At 41.9% G+C, this 16,872-nt stretch overlaps 2 protein-coding genes across 2 annotated transcripts in view; one reads left to right on the top strand and one right to left on the bottom strand.

The window, feature by feature from the left end:
• Nucleotides 1–460: 460 nt before the first annotated feature.
• On the bottom strand, nt 461–9,291 carry LOC137899820 (cAMP-dependent protein kinase catalytic subunit beta-like). The gene is made up of 11 exons (XM_068743860.1): nt 9,246–9,291; nt 6,119–6,127; nt 5,339–5,400; nt 5,005–5,133; nt 4,335–4,433; nt 3,513–3,595; nt 3,206–3,332; nt 2,857–2,952; nt 2,001–2,123; nt 834–998; nt 461–586 (listed from the first exon to the last, which is right to left on the bottom strand). Exons 1-11 carry the CDS (start codon nt 9,289–9,291, stop codon nt 461–463), a joined length of 1,065 nt encoding a protein of 354 aa, XP_068599961.1.
• Nucleotides 9,292–15,440: 6,149 nt separating this feature from the next.
• The window catches only part of ttll7 (tubulin tyrosine ligase-like family, member 7), a 50,540-nt gene continuing 49,108 nt past the window's right edge, over nt 15,441–16,872 (top strand). Inside the window, exons 1-2 of the mRNA XM_068743763.1 lie at nt 15,441–15,465; nt 15,822–15,953. Of these exons, the coding sequence (XP_068599864.1) occupies nt 15,441–15,465; nt 15,822–15,953 (157 nt within the window). The remainder of the gene's footprint in view (nt 15,466–15,821; nt 15,954–16,872) is intronic.

Here is a 16,872-nt window from a genome sequence, read left to right on the forward strand (position 1 = left end):
ATAGCTGACAAAACGCAATGTCAAATATTCAAACAAGCCAAAACCCCCCCCAAAATCCCTTCTATTACCCCAAAGCTTCATTCACATGTGCAATGCCAGCTAATACAATCAATCACTCTTCATGCCAGTTGAAACGGCATAATAGCTGCTGTTCAAATAATGGTCTAAGTTTAAATAAGGATAAGCAAGGTGGGGAAAAAAATAACAACCCCCCCCCCCCCCTCCAAAGAAAAAAGACAAGAATGTGGTCTTATATTTCTGTGTTGCAGCACGGGGGGTGTCTGTATACTGTGCCTGTGTATAGGTTAGTGCAAACTGCACGCAGGATCAGGCCGAGAAGGACCTCATTCGGAATGAAGCCTTTGTTTTAAACATTTGATGGCCACTGTTCCAACATAAACCTCAGGAGAGTGCAAATATCCAAAAATAGGTGAGCCCTGATGGGACTCTTTCCCTCACATTAGAAGTCAGCAAACTCTTTTGCACACTTTTCTGTTTGTGAGACGTGGACATCCTCCTCTTCATAGTCGTCAAAGTTGCTTGTGTCTCCCGGGCCTCTGCACTTTGGCAAGAAGGGGGCTTCGACCTGTGAGCAGAGCGAATGAGACGTCTCCCTCATTACTAATGTAATTATGCTTGTCATACAACTGTATGAGAAGTTGAGCTTCTTTTAGTATTGTACTCATCAGAATAGAGAATAATGCTCTCACATGGTAGATCTCAGATCTCATAGATGGGGTGGCAGATTGCCTATATTTCATTACTCTGTGGTGTTTATAATTTTTATAACAAGGACATTGCGTAGTATCTGAAGGAAATAAATAAATACCAACCTTTCTCTGGTATATGGCAATCCAGTCTGTGGAAGAGAACCACTTGTGATTCTTTATATCATTCACACCATTCTTCAGGTTGCCAAACCTCTTTGTCAGGTCCACCTGGAGCAAGTTTCTCAGCATATCCTTCAGGTCAGAGCTAAAGTGAGAGGGAAATCGTACCTACAGGAGTAAACAAAGGTAAAGTGGATAATCGAGTATGTCCAATGCAAAGATGTATTTTTATACCTACTACAGTGGTACCTCGACTTACGAGTGTCCCTACATCCGAAATTTTCAGGTTACGAAGTTTCTGAATGGGAAAATATTGCCTCTTGTTACGGAAGCATTTCAGGATACGAGGTGAACTCTGGGAGCGGCGAATAGCGCTATTCGCCGCTCCCAGAGTTCACCGAACGTAAACAAACTTGTAGCTGCTCTGCCATCTGCCTGGCAACCCGTTGCGTATGCGTGTATCTCAGCATGCTATTCGTGTCCCCCTCGTGTCACCCGGAAAAAGTGTTGACAAGTCGGGCTATTGCTCATTATGATGACGTCTGCCTCGCACATTTCCGACGGATTGTCAAAAGCCGGCAAAAGCAGACGTCATCGGATCAGTTTTTCAAGAAACGCGAGGCAGAAAACACCGCAAAGGACCAGTAAACAAAGAGGACAAAAAGTAACAGCTAACAGGTAGATTAATATTTAAAAAAAATATCATAATGTAGCGTCCGTCGGACGCTGGAATAAGCACACGACGGGTAACTCTCTGTGTGTGTGGGTGCCGCGAGGAGGAGGAGAACGGGAGAGCTGCGTAGCTCCCGCAGCTCTCCCGCAGCTCTCCCGCAGCTCTCCCGTTCCCCTCCTCCTCCCCGCGGCACCCACACACACACACCGCCCCTCCTCCCTGGATGCCTTTGCGGACTCTCTGCAGCGTAGGAATAATGAACACTCCTAAAACATGAACCGTTACAATACTTTTGCGGGGCTTGGAACGGATTAGTGCATTTACATTCAAAATGCGTCTCTACTTACGAAGTTTTCACGTTACGAGGTTAGTCCCGGAACGGATTAAATTCGTAAGCTGAGGTACCACTGTAATTTTATCAAGTGATGTTTAATTCAAACAACACTTAAGACAATAACCAAGAAGACATGAGAAAAAATCCAAATAAACCTTAATACCTTGCCGGAAACAATCTTCTCATAGATCTGGATCGGCTGATCAGCAAAAAATGGAGGGTATCCAGCCGCCATTTCATAGATAAGAACTCCGAGTGCCCACCAGTCCACAGCTTTGTTATAGCCCTGGTAGAAACAGAAACTAATCGATTACTCTCCAAAAGCTGTAGGTTGGCAGCTTTGCTCAAAAGTAACCATGCGAAGCCGTAAAAGAAAAAACAATTCAAAAGGAAGCTTGGAGGCAAACAAGCAGTCAGAAAAATAAAAACTGACTGTATATTTGGATTATATATAAATATAACCGCTGTATTGAATCCATTTTTTTACAAACAGTCCCTCAATTGTAGGACATAACAATTAATTAGACAGTTTACTTTATTCTTTTTCTGACAAAATGTTAAGCCAGATGCCGTTCCCGCCGCAACCCTTTCTCGTGTTTAATATTTGGTTACAAATACCGTGCATCAAATGACTTTATGATGTAAATGATCATCCATCTATAATCCAACAAGCATCAATTGGATGGTGGAAGTAGACTGGTAGCTGGAGAGGTGCCAGTTCACCTCCTGGGCACTGCCAACGTGCCCAGGAGCAAGGCACCAAGCCCTAACTACTCCCAGGATGCAATTTTCCCTTTGTGTGTGTGTGTGTGTGTGTGTGTGTTTGATTGAGCCTATATGTGTATAAAATTACACCAGAGTGAAAAAAGAAGTTCTCCATTGAGGGATCAATAAAGTATCATAAATCTAAATCTCAAACTTAATTCCCGTTTCCTTCAAAGACCTCTTGCCAGGACTTTGCATGATGATGAATCACTGTACTGTACTCGCATATACGAGAGCTGCTACATGGTGTTCACCTTGCTGAGTATGATCTCTGGAGCCAAGTACTCAGGAGTTCCACACAATGTCCAGGTCCGGCCTTTTACTCTTTTGGCAAAGCCAAAATCTGTGACCTGAAGGAAAAACAACAACAACAACAAAATTGGGAAAAGAAAAATATTTATACAAGGGTATATAAATACTATCGCACCACCAGTATCCCTACATCTGTTTGTCAAATTGTATTAATACTTAACTTCAGTCAGACCAATACCTGCCCATCACTTCCACACACCCTTTGGTTGCAATACGGAAACTAATAGTTGGCAGACGGATCAGACAAAACTGAATGTTAATGTTACCTAAAAAAGTGTACAGACTGTGTACCTGGATGTAGCCATGCTGATCTATGAGCAAGTTTTCAGGCTTCAGGTCTCTGTAGATGAGGTCCAAGGAGTGGAGGTACTCGAAGGTGAGGATTATCTGAGCTGCATAAAATCTTGCATGGTTTTCACTGTAAGAAAAATGGGTGGGCAGTCGAACATTGACTCAAAAACATTGACAGTGTCTGCCGTAGTCATTTTAAACTTGTGCCTGTCTTGGGTATTTCATCCAGATCACAATGGCAAATTAAACATCACGGTAAATCGAGTCTCATATTACAGGACTGCAAAAAAATCTGTGTACACTATACCTGAACCTTCCTATACGTCTGAGGTGCGAGAACATCTCCCCCCCAGGTACATACTCCATCACCATGTAGAGGTTTGAGTTGTCCTGTTATTAAGCAAAGAAACCTTCAATCAGGGATAACAGCTGACAACACTTGAAATCATCTCTACTCAAGTTGGTAAATTTAGCATTCTAATGGGATTAAATGATCCGACATTATGGGGATCCGTACGGAGAAAATGCCTGATCAGCAGGAGCTCAGTGACTTTTCCCCAGCCTATCATCCAAACCAAAGATGACTGGATGCTGTGACAGCGACACCATGGCGAGCAAACCTGCAGGTGCTGGGATGCTTGTGCCTCTTTGAGGTAGAAACTAAAGAATCCAACATGTCTGCTGCATAACAATGAAGGACAATAGATTGACCGACTAGAAGGACAATGCTAGCATTGATGTCATCATCCCGTTTTTCTCTGAATTAAATGCTGTGCTTTACAGATTGAGTTCGGGTGATGCAGCTGGACAGCCTCTCTTGTTCATTGGTGCGTAGAGCTACTCTCATACCTTCATGGAAAAGGTGAAATATTCAACTGACACGTGCAAGTCAAGTTTCGACTCATGATGCATTGGGAAATGGACATAATGGAAATACAATGAAGATGATGCCATCATGATATGGACTGTTGACTTAGACGCGTTCAACTTGCAATGGCCAAAAATGGTGTGAAAGCATGTTGGCATTTTACAAAGTTTCCCCGTGTGTTTTATGAACTGGAGTCGTGCAAAAATAGTGATCATTTAATGACTATAATGTTGTTTAGAAGAGGTAGGCCCCTGCATATACCTTGAACGCGTACTCCAGTCTGACGAGGAAGGGGAAAGAGACAGCCTGTAATATTCGCTTTTCGTTCAGGGTGTGCTCTATTTGCTTTAACTTCACCACCTGAAAAAAAGCAAAGACAAAAAAAGAAGGTGCAGCATAAATGATAGGGATTTATTTCAGTGTTTCATAATATTAACAAAACAGCATCTTCTTCTTCCTCTTCTGTAATTGCACAAAATCTTTTTGCCAGTATATGATATGTGACTTATTCCCTTTTGGTGGGCTTAGTGTTGTGTACACTGTTGTAGAGATATGTAATGAAGAATAAAATCATTTTTATGTTGATAACTTTAACGATAAAAAGTTAGACAAAAATCATAGCATTAGTTTTCTGATGTGAAATTGTGTCCGTAAAGAAAGTGCTTCAGAAGCACGAGGTGTGAAATTCAAATGAACATAGCACTGCTACATGAGCAACCGAGTCAGGATGCACAAACCTCCTGCAGTGACTCTCAGACCCGTGTTAACAGATAAAAACGGTTTGATCTCGAGGTTTTCAGTGATAACACGCTGGTTGTGCATGAGAGGAAACTTTACATTTCCTTTCATAAGCCGTGCAGTGTTGATGGAATTACATAACCCTTGGTCTTTTGACATGTGCAAACGGATTTCTTTAAAAACAAATGCTTACTTTTTGCTTGTCCAAGATCTTCATGGCGTAGAACTGGTTTGATTCTTTATGTTTGACTAGCATAACTCGGCCGAATGAGCCAGTTCCCAGAGTCTTGAATCGATCAAAGTCATCCAAGCCAGTTGTGCTCTGAGCAAAACATGACAGGAAAGATTTCAGCATTTGTAGATCATACTAATAGAACATAGTAAAATTCTACAATCACTTAACATTAAATCAACAAAATCATCAAACAGCGGCAGGGCCCTCATTAAATATCTGAATCATTTCGTAGCATTAAAAGACAGTTTAGTCCGGAGTACAGACATTCAGGTATGAATAGGGAAATAGTTACCTGTGATGGACACTCCCATTTTCTTAAAAAATCTTCTTTGGCTTTAGCCAAGAACTCTTTCACTATAAAAACGAGAACAATGTTTAAGTTCACAGTTGCCATTTCAGTGGTCTCACATAGTGTTTAGGGAAATTATAAACTAGGATGTTTAAGTGTGCTCAGGAAATAAAGAAAGGCAGCCCGTGTGCTCAAGTAAATGCAGTAAAGGTCAGGCAAATGTCAAGTACTGGGGATGCAAGACTACACTTGACAAAACAGCAGAAATTACATCCTAAAGAAAATTAAAACCACACATTTAAGCAGGAAACTCACATGAATTAAGTGTTGCAAAAAGCTTTTTTTTGGGGGGGGGGGGGGGGGGGGTTTAGTGATTTTGGCAAATTCTAATACAGTACAAACTATTTTGCATCCTTGTCAGGAGTTGGTGGGAGTAAAGGAAGGATGCAGTGATAATGGGTAGAGGGAAAAAAAGCAGAACACAGCTGAGGCTACAGTGCAGGCATTAGAAAGACAGTGCATCATGAAAGTCACAGCAGGCATGAGATGTCCAAAGTCACAGAGTCGTGGCAAGTATCTTGTCTAGTCGCTGGTGTGCTTGTTATGTGCTTGCCGAGTTTAATCCTGAGCCTGTCACTATGTAGAAGGTCTGTGTGAACAGACTACTGTGATTAATCTCAGTAATATTTATATACAGTATATCATGATACAGGCCTGGCATGAACAGCAGAATAAAATGTTCTCTCTATGACTTGGGATGGCTCATGGAAAATGTCAGCATACCAAAAGTCTCTACAGTTTCACCAAGGATTTGCAGGAACATTGACCCACATGGATGGAAATGATGGAGAAGAGAAAGAGAGGAAGAAACATTCATGAAGTGTTTAAAACAAGAACATTTGAGATTCAATGGATTAAATGCAACACGCAACAAAATGACCCTGAAGAAGACGACAAGGAATTAAATCCTGACATTAATTCTCCATAATACAATTATACCAGACAGAAACAACAAGTTTGCTTTGGTTTGAGGACATTTTGTGTTTTCCATTTTCATCCATCTCTGAAAACTAGCAGTATCCAAATGGAACTAATGTACCGGTATCTTATTATGCATCTTCATTAAACTTTATTCTCAATTGTTGCAATAGGTGGATATTTCCATTTATAATGTTCTAATTCTGTATTACACGTAGTATTTATACTATCTACTTACTACTTGGTGATTTTCTCTTTCTTATCAATATTTGAAGGGTCTGAACTATCCTTTGCTGAAAAAACAACGTTAAACTACAGACATCTATCACAAAGCATAATAGTGACAGTGGTTGAAAACACATTGTAACTAACAAAAAAGTACACAAAACATTTCATGATTGAATCCGTACACAGAAAAATGACAGGGCAGAGATATTCAGATGAGATAAAGGACTGAAGGAACACAGAAGGCCTGAGGCATGTACTGAGGTCTATTTCGGATCAATACTGTGCACGTACAACAACTGACCCTGATGAAGTAGAAGAAACAACAAACAATAAAGGCTGTGAAGCCAGGTAGCAAGAGACCACAATGAAAATAACGTGCATCTAAACAAATAGACCCCCCCCCTCAGAATCAGGTAGCTGACCATTCCTAAGTCTCTATATTGCCTTGAAATCATATAGATTGTCTCTATGGAGGTGAGTTCATGAACTGACTGGCGTGTTACATGGTAATCTGCGTTACACAGCATTCGATCTCTCTCTTTCTCTGCTTGAAATCATCAGACCAACCCAGCAAAATGCCATTACCTGCAATAGAATTACAATACCAGCATTAAGAAGCATCGGCCCCAACAAATACTAAACGTGACAAATAAAATACCTTTTTGCGATTTCCATGAGATTAGACTGATAAACAGGCCCTTAGCTGTAGCAGCTAAATACCATGATATCACTAAACTAAAAAATGTCTGATCATCAAATTTGGGAGACTGACAGACATTAAGCGTAAAAGAAAAACACCACACTTACTCAACTTATCCCACATGATGGTGAACTCAGAGATATGCGGCCCATCGGTCTCTTGTCCTTTCTGCTCTTGGCTATTTTTACAATATTTGTGGAAAATACGGCTGGCGAAAGAACCCTGGGCCATTTTCCACTGAATTTCTTGATGTCTGACTGTCGAGGCTCACGGGCAACGCAACCGTTATCAGACCGGAGACCAATGAGCGGCTCCAGCTTCCTGCACTGCAATGCTTGACTAACCACACAGAGTTAAGCTTCCTGTTCTGTGCTCTGTGGCCGTTTCAGTTGCAGGTCTACTTTCTGCATCTCATTTTGAAAACACCCACTGCTTTTACATGCAAACGGTGGCTTTGTTTTAATCGAAGGTGTACAGAGTAAGCAAAGCACACACACGTAGGCGAGCCTCACAACTTTAAGTCAATGACACAGCACAGCCAGAGTGCATTCAGAGTGCTGATAAGGAAACTACGCCTGCAACACCCACTGACTGGCTTAAAGAGAAGTTATCTCTCCGTTACCATGCTCTCTGGTGGAAAAGTTAAGTAATGGAGTCGTTCAATAAGCTTCCATGTGTGCATCTTTACCGTCTGACCCACATTATAGAGAGATAGATACTTGTATTGATCCCAGGGAACTGTTGGGAGTCGGTCACCCTTAAAGACACATGTTTAAAAGATTTACAATAAACGAAATAGCACCAGAATATAACCTGCTTAAAAAGGGCAACAAATGTACGAATAGAATAAAGAAACACCATCAACAAAAACTTGAGGTGAAGAAAAAATAACTGCATTAAATACACAATTTAGTATGCACAGCCGAGCATACTGCGCACCGAGCGACACAAACTCTACGTGTTATCATGTTTACTCTACTCGACCTCTAGCCCTGTTCCCTGGCAGCTCCATCCTCAGCATCCTTCTACCGATATAGTCCCCGTCTCTCCTCTGGACATGTCCAAACCATCAAAGTCTGTCCTCTCTGACATTATCTCCAAAATGTCTAACCTTCACTGTCCCTCTTATTGTCTCATTGTCAGAGGTCAATATAAATGTCAAATCTAAATGACAAAAAGAGACGTGTTGACAAAGCCTTTCTGTACTGTAATTGTACACAATCCTCACCCCCTCCCTGCAGACACAATAGGTGGGCATGACTGTATGGACTACTACCAATCAGAAAGCAGGTCAAGATCAGTGCTATCCAGTATGCTGCCGTTTAGTTCAGTGGATTACCTGCTCATTACCGATAAACGCACCCTCAACACAACGGAGTGGCCTCTGGTAACTGCTTTCCAAGGCTCGGTGGATACACAGAGCTGCAAAATGACAATTCAACAGGTGCAATGTGACGAAAGGGAGGAGGAGGAGGGGGGATCGCCTTCTCTTGATGTTAAAATGTCAACAAAGCGCAATGGAAAAGTGGTCACCGAGTCTTTACAGTAAACACGTTGCCAGCTGACGTCTCAGTGCGCCGCTCGCCCATGCTGCAGGCCTTGCTTGTAAGGGCGACCCTAACGTTACAGTGAAACTAAAAACACTTATTTATAACAATTAGCCTCGCGTAGCGACATCAGGCTGCCTTCATCAGGCAGGCACCTGTTGTTTGTAGCGACGAGGCCTTGCGCTGCAGGTCCTTTTTTTTTGCGGAAACCAACGCTTGCCGATATTATCTGGTGTTCCACGCAGCTCGTTTTTAGCTCTCCGGAAATCCAACATGTGATCTTAAGGACTGCAGTTAACGATGAAGTGTGAAGCAATCAGAAAGCATTCGTGTGGATGGATCAATACATTCCCGATTCCTCTAATTACTGCTCTCCATCGACTTCATTATAAGCGAGCTGCACAATCGCTGCCGCTAGACGGCTAATGGGCTAGCCGGACTGTCCTCGGGTTCTCACCACTTTCTTGCTCGTTTCCTTTCTTAGCAGTCGCTGCGTTTCCCATCGTCGGAAGACAAGGCGACGCACAGCTGGCTCGGAGTGATGGTGGTGGCGTCAAGCTAACAGGCTCCTCCGTTAACTAGCTAGCAAATTTCAGCTTGTGCCAGCTGGTCGGCTAACAACAACATCGATGCCTTCTCTGCGCGGATCGAACCTGGTCGTGCTCTGCAAACAATCCGGTTGATCTTTATGTTACAAATGTGCCTTTCAAGTGAGCCTCCGCTGAAATAAAAACATGATCCAGACTTATCACCTCTGCCTGCTGTCGTTTTGCGTTGCGTTCAAATCGCATAGGAATACTTGATTGTTGAAATGTGCCCTTCATGAACAGTGGGAAATCGTAGGTTCATGAGTCACGTTTTTCTTTTTAATAATTAAATATCATAATAATCATGGTCTATTTGGAAAGTTATTACCCATTGCATATATAAAAACAACAAAAAAACATTTATGATAAATAGGGGTGGGATTAAATAGGTTTTCTTCTTCCCACTCCCTTTCAGGCTGAATTGGCATATTACTTATTGTTTAAATGTGGCTAGTGCGATGTGGCACGGGTTGTTTTGTTTTGTTGCCTTTTTGTCATTGCCTGAAATAAATAAATAAATACCTAACCTAACCTAACCTAACAAATCACATTATTGTTATTCTGGTGTCATGCTGATCAAACATACACGAAAACAGAAAATGGGCAAAACATTCGTCGACTAGAAAAGAAATACCGGCACTCACACTGAACGTGAGCTGAATTTGGATAATTTGCATTCAGAAATAAGAAATGTCATCAAAGAAATGGGATTTTATTTGAACCCCCCCCCCCAAAAAAAACCCCAAACACCATTAGATAGATAGATAGATAGATAGATAGATAAATAAACAACATGTTGAATACTGAAAAAGTGACTGAAACCTATAATATTCAATTCAGCAAATATAGTTTTGGCATACTCAAACGCATGAAGGACATTGTCCTCACCAGACTTTGATTAACCCTGAATCAAAAAACATGCAGTTCAGACGTAACTAATTTGCCAAGGCGGTTAAAGCTGAATGAAATACATCTGAAAATAAATATACTGAAGCATACTACTGAAAAAAAAATATCTAAATATATTCAAAATATGAGTGCAAAAACAAGATTCTGTTGAGTTCTGTCGACTATACAGCATGAAATGGATTCGAGTAAGTGCCACTTGTCTGACCTCTGATCTGCTCGCTCCCAGAATGGGCAGGGCTGCATTTCAGCACCACGGACAGCACCATTTCAGCACCCCGGACAGCGCCCCCGTTGCTTGGTAGCTTCCTTGCGTTTGTCTGAGCGACATCCGGAGAAAGAGCAAACACTGGAACCTTTACATCTCGCAGCCGTGGTGGTAAAAAAAAACCTTTATTTTCCACTCACAGCCTTTTTAAGGGATAAAATGTACCTGGCGTTTTATCGCGCACACGCTGCATCACAGCAAACATCCGGTTAAGAACGCGAACTCAAACCTCCGGCTCCCCCTCGCCGCACAGCGAATGGATTCGCCCGTAGACTCACCACCCCGGCAGTGCTCGGCGCACGCAAGAGGTTTAAAGTGTCCTGATTTATTCGTGTTTAGCCTCCAGTAGTAACGCCGTTATAAACCATCAGCGCTATTACGCTCTTTACAGTATCCTCGGCACTGGACAAAGCAGCAATTTGCCTCTCGGTACCGGCGACTGTCTCGTTCTGCTGAGACCAGCTAAAGAGCCGCACCGCCGGTGCTCGAATCGAAATAAATAAGGTAACGTAATCCAGCTACCTCAGATCTCGCCTCCATCATTGCAGTTAGCGCTGCGGCTAAACTAACGTGAACTGTAGAGTGTTGCAGCTCACAGAAGCATTGCCGGATTGTTTCCCCTGTTGAACATCACAAGTAAAGCAGCAGTCTGGCGTTAGCTGCTACTCGTTAGCAACTGGATACGTCGGCAAACAAAGCCTGCTGAGGCTTTGTGACATTGATTTTTGTGAGTGCAACTAATTACCTGGAATAATCCCGTATCCAAGGAATGCATGGAACATTTAGGAGGGCCAGCGTAGTCAAGTAAAGTGAATGTAAGAAGGGCACGGGGTGATGTGTTTATTTGATTTATTTTGGTCTGTCGTCCATTGCATCCTTTAAGGACCACATGCTTATGGAGCCCCCTGGTAAGCCTTTAAAGGGGATGTGATATCTGCAATCATAGTTCTAGAGCAGTGGACAGTCGTCACTGTGTTTTAGAATTTGCATTTTCTTATGTTTTCCTCATATAGTATCTTAATAATTTGGGTCGCTTGCAGTTAAATGTTTTTAAAGAAACCATAAATACGGGAAGCTTAGTTCTGGCCCGTTCTCTCCAAAGACTAGTCATCTCTGTTAATCAGGTTTAATTTTTAAAGTTAAATATCCACTACCGTTGAGAATTTTAACCCTAACCCTAACCCAGGTCAGTTCCATAGCTTCTTTAATCAGCTAAACTGTTTTCAGCTGTGCTAATATGATTGCACCGGGTTTCTACTCATCCATGAACCTTCTGACGCAACGAGCAAACACATTGTACCATCAGAACACTGGAGTGATAGTTGCTGGAAATGGGCCTCTATACACCGACGTAGATATTAAAAACCAGACGTTTGCAGCTAGAATAGCCATTTACCACATTAGCAATGTATAGAGTGCATTTCTGATTAGGTTAAATTGATCCTCATTGAAAAACTGTGCTTTTCTTTCAAAAATAAGGGCATTTCTAAGTGACCCCGAACTTTTGAACGGTAGTGTATACTTTAACCAAATGTTTTTTGATAGAATTATGTACAGAGAAATTAGGCTTTTGTAAACCTAGCATTGAGAGTAGTTGCTTAATTATTACAAGGGTGCAGTGCTTTTGAACAAACACATTTGTTCGCATCTTGCATCTCTGTACCCTGTGGGCTGTTAGCTCCCACGCTTGTTCCTCCTCATATGTGGAAGAAGGCAGAGTTGGGTCACTGGTTCCAGCTAATTTTAGATCATCTAGCAATTCTAAACGAACCACTTTCCTGTGAGAGTTGTCTCCAAATGCTGCCATGGACATGACTTTAACATCTGCTTTGCATTTGAAGGTTTGCAATGCTGCGTTCTTGAGCAGAACAAAGCAAACAAACGCTCCAACAAAACCAATTAAGTAGTTAATAGTCTTTTTTAAAATAACTCATTCATTTTAGCAAATACAAGTAAAAAAAACAAAAACAATAGGCCCTTACGCCCAGAACGGCGCTCGGGCCTAATAAGTGACAGCGTTACACAATATTATAAGCAATGCATGCCTGCATGGTGCGTTTTAGTTGATAGCTTTTCAGTTGTCTGCAGAAAACATGGCTGTTTGATCACAGTGTCTCCAAGCTTTTTTTCAGGATGTAGAATTAATGCTGCTTGATTCAATTCTGTCAGTTTCCCACAATCATTCAAGGCTCCCAAAATATCTTGCCAATTTTGATATCCACTCATGCGTTCCCTGTCTGGGTAGTCATTATTCTCATCACTCATCATGTGTGCAGAATCTTATTTCCTCCAATCAACTTGTACACACTTATAAGCAACTCTCAACCCCCCCCAATAAACTCTCCTTAATATTCATGAATATTTAGCATCCCACCAGCTGACCAAATTCCAATATGGAAAACATGCCAAAATGCCATGCACCTCCTCTGTGTTGCTGAGGTGTAGTGGCATTCAGGGTTAAATTTTAATCCTGACCTACAAGACAATATTTTGGAGCATCAATACACAGCTCAAAAGAGTTACTTCACAGCGATTACATTATTACATTTTATTAAATGCAGACGTTTTGTAATAAAAAGGACAGCTTCACTTTTCAGGGAACAGCATGACCATAAATAAGGAATCCAGCTTTGAGTCGTGTTTTTTCACATAAACAGGACTGAGATACAGTATAAGAGATCAAGTAAACTAACCGGACTCTTATTTCATTCTTTTAAAATTGACTGCTTACACACACTTTGTGTGAAAATCAAAATGGAATTGTCTTATTATATATTTACCACCCCCAAAAAAAGAATTAGTGCCTACACACATTAAATATTACAGTCACATATTTTGCTAACAAAGAACAATTGCACAAAATATAATGAAAGGAGGATATGCAGGTAGTCATCAGCACCAATCCTCTCACTTTATCACTTTGACTTCATCTTGTTGCTCTCTCCCTCTTTGCTGATCTCATTCCAGTCTCTGTCCTCCCTTGGATCAATGCTGCATGCTAACTACAGGCCTACCAAAGGGCTGACAGGGATGACTACTGAGTGATCAAGTAATGCGATTGGAATGTTTTCCCATTTTAATTTGTCAAGTGGATAGTGATTGAATCGATAGGGCGTCCTCTAAAATGATCTCTCTCTCTGCTTTTGCACGTGTGTGTATATGCATGTGTGTTGGTAGATCAAGAAATGGTTATTGAAGTGCTCTGACCACTAGAGGCTACTGTTGCTCTCTTTATGAAATGCAAACGGTCCCACAAGCCAACATACAATGGCTGTGGTGTAGCTAGTGCTAGTGTATACTGACTATTTACACTTTGTGGTTACTGGAATTTGTTGACTTGTGGTTTTGTGGTTATTTTTTCTTCTTCACAATCACATCTGACTATAATATGTGCAATCTATATCCGTTTGTATATATTCGTCTGTTGTGATCTGTTCATCTGATCTGTTTCAAACCTGGGACATGGCTTGCCAGGGAGCTGAGGAAGTGCAACGGTGATAAAGGGGATGATCTATAGCAACAACTTCCAAATTAAATGAAGAGCTCATCGTGTCTGTGAATCTTGAATTTTGTCTTCTCTGCATCTATAGTCAATATGCGGTAATCTTAGCCACTTGATGTTAATACATTTAGAATGGACATGGCTCAGACATAAATCAGTTCAGATCAGTGGATCAATTATTAAGATAAACATGACAGACGGACTGACTGACTTGACGGGGTCATCACTGATAACTTGCGATAATAGGATTTAGTAAATAAAAAAACCCGCTCAGCTGACTGAGGTAAACTTAAAGACTAACATTTTAATGCAGAAATATCTTTATCATAAGTGTAAAGATTTACCTCGGTTTCATTGAGAGAAGGATCCACACCCGACGGCTCCGTTTGTATGGATCACTATCGGCTGACAATCATGCACCCACATGCACTATTTGACTTGTGAGAATCCTGAACAGCCGGAACTCTTCGTGTGAATACACTCTCGTACCATCACCAAAGAATAACAGGATTTAGCTGTTGACTTGTGTTCATTTCACAGACTGTTCATATCCTCAAGTATCATTTTAACAAACCACTAGAAAGACGCCATCTGTTTGAATTAAGTGACCTTTCAGCCATGCACTGATACCCAGCTGGCCTAAAATGAGACTCAATGAGACATTGCAGACCCTTTATTTGACAACCACTGTAATATTGCACAATGGTTCCATGGAATGCTAATTAGTTCAGTGGACGTCACACAGTTTGGGATTATTTCATTAGTAGTCCTGCTGCGTCACAGCTACAGAGTTCTCTGTGAAACGCCTGCTCGGTGTCAGATTGACTGATGCAGCCTGTGATTGTCCCGTGCTGATGTAGCCGCTGCTTTACATCAATGCCCTGTCCAGTTCACGCCGGTCCAGAGAGAAAACACACTCAGATCCACGGTGTGCACTGTAGCCGCACTCTGAGCAATCAGCTAGTACCATTCTGCAGCTCTAATATATTTTCTTCTTCTCCACAGGCATTCCTATCCATCCCACTGTCCACCCTCTTCCTCCCTGGCTCCTTTTGGGGCTGTAAATAAACTGGGGCTGGGACTGTGTGGACCTTCGAGTGACCCCCCCCCCCTTCCACTCTTCGCCACCGCAGGTCCCTCTTTCTAACATCCCTGCCCGCTTAGATTCTGCTGCTGCTCTTAATGCTGCTGTAAAGCACCAGGGAAATGCTCAGATGATCCATCGGGCTATCCTGAAGCACATCGTCTGCACCGCCCAAGAAAGGAAAGACTAACTACTGTGTCAGTGTGAGAGCCCTCGGAGGGTACTGTGAGGGTCCTGTGAGGCCTGCCCTCCCGCCAAGCCTGGCAGAAAGCTTGGCTTGCCCCTTCCGTCCTGCAGCCCCTGAGATGCCCTCCCCTCCCAATGAAGGAGGTGAGTCAGAGGTACAATTGTCTCTGGACTGACAGGGTCATTCTGTTGTTGTTGTTCATAAGGCACAATCAAACACACACACACAAACACACACACACGGCCACCTGCTCATGCACAGTGTGAGCGTTTGTGGCTGCTCTTGAGACACTCAAACACAAATCTGGAAAAATATCATGATTCATGCAACTGCAAATGTATATTTTTTTATTTCAACCACTTATTTGTTGGCGCCATAGCTACATGCATTTCCCCTGTAGAGAGGTGTTGTATATATTAGAGTGCTCCTGCTCCGTCCTTGTCTGGAGCTCAAACTGTGAATCCATCTAGTTTCTCTGTGTGTCGTTTTCTCCCCCCAGGGGATCGAGAGGCGTCCCCCGTGAATGTTCCATCTGTGGGTTCCTACCAGAGCAGTGGGATGAGGAAGACGCACAGCAAAAAGAAGAAAGGCACCATCACTGCTAATGTTGCTGGCACTAAATACGAGATTGGTATGGAAACATAATAGTAATGAAAATAACATTGAAGTCATAACAGCATCCCAAAATGTTAAATGATGATTTCTTAGAACGTCTTTCGAGGGGAGCTGAAAAATACATTTTGTCACAAAAAATATCCAGGTGCCACATTTTTAGTGAAGCTCGTCCAGCATGGAACGAGGCTTTATTTGAGATGACTGATGGCATAACTTAATTGATGTACACTATCATATTGTTGATGCTACATGTTGGAAAATATACATTTAAAAAATGGCTAAATAAGCCTTTAGCAGTGGTAGTTTCAGTTGTGTTAGTATAATTTCATAGAAGTAGTTTTTTCCAAAGTATTACTCACTTAAATACTAAATTGGTACCACTGTTCACATTTATAAATACAGTACAATAGAAATGTCCTGCGTTAGTAAGGGTAAGCTAATTTGCTGTCGGCTGTAGCCACATTGTAAATGCAGTAAAACAAAAGCTCAATATCTCAGGCCTCTCAAATTATGTTTTGATTTTCTTCATGAAAATTTCACGAGTGAGCAAAACCGACATTTTGGGTGGTCCTGCAGGTAATGCACTGTGACAGAGTGTATTAATTTTGGAAACAGCTCAGTGTGGCTCAGTCTGTCCCTCAAAACACCACAAATCCAATGCTTCAACAATAAAATCTAATTTGCTGTGGTGGAATGTTTAAAGGAGGCTGTTGTTATTTAATGTCTTAAATTAAACGTAACAGAGTTTCAGTCGAACAGTTCACACCGAGGCAGCCCGGCCTTATATACATACATAAATCTTTATTGAGGTAATTTAACTTGGCAGGGAGGTTTGTTCATCAGAAGGGCCAAAAGCGCAGAGTGAGCACTCTTCACATTGTGTGGCAGCACAGCTCTCGGGGGTGAACTACAACCTATGAAACTAAAGAGTCAGC

This window comes from Brachionichthys hirsutus, chromosome 9 (assembly GCF_040956055.1).
Source record: "Brachionichthys hirsutus isolate HB-005 chromosome 9, CSIRO-AGI_Bhir_v1, whole genome shotgun sequence".
NCBI lineage: Eukaryota > Metazoa > Chordata > Actinopteri > Lophiiformes > Brachionichthyidae > Brachionichthys > Brachionichthys hirsutus.

Excerpts from the sequence above, each read along its gene's own strand:
- LOC137899820 (XM_068743860.1), bottom strand. The coding sequence starts at position 9,291 with ATGGGAAACGCAGCGACTGCTAAGAAAGGAAACGAGCAAGAAAGTG. Across the intron at positions 5,134-5,338 it reads AATGGGAGTGTCCATCACAG|AGCACAACTGGCTTGGATGA; the intron begins GTAACTATTTCC and ends TGTTTTGCTCAG. Across the intron at positions 587-833 it reads TTGCCATATACCAGAGAAAG|GTCGAAGCCCCCTTCTTGCC; the intron begins GTTGGTATTTAT and ends CTCTGCTCACAG.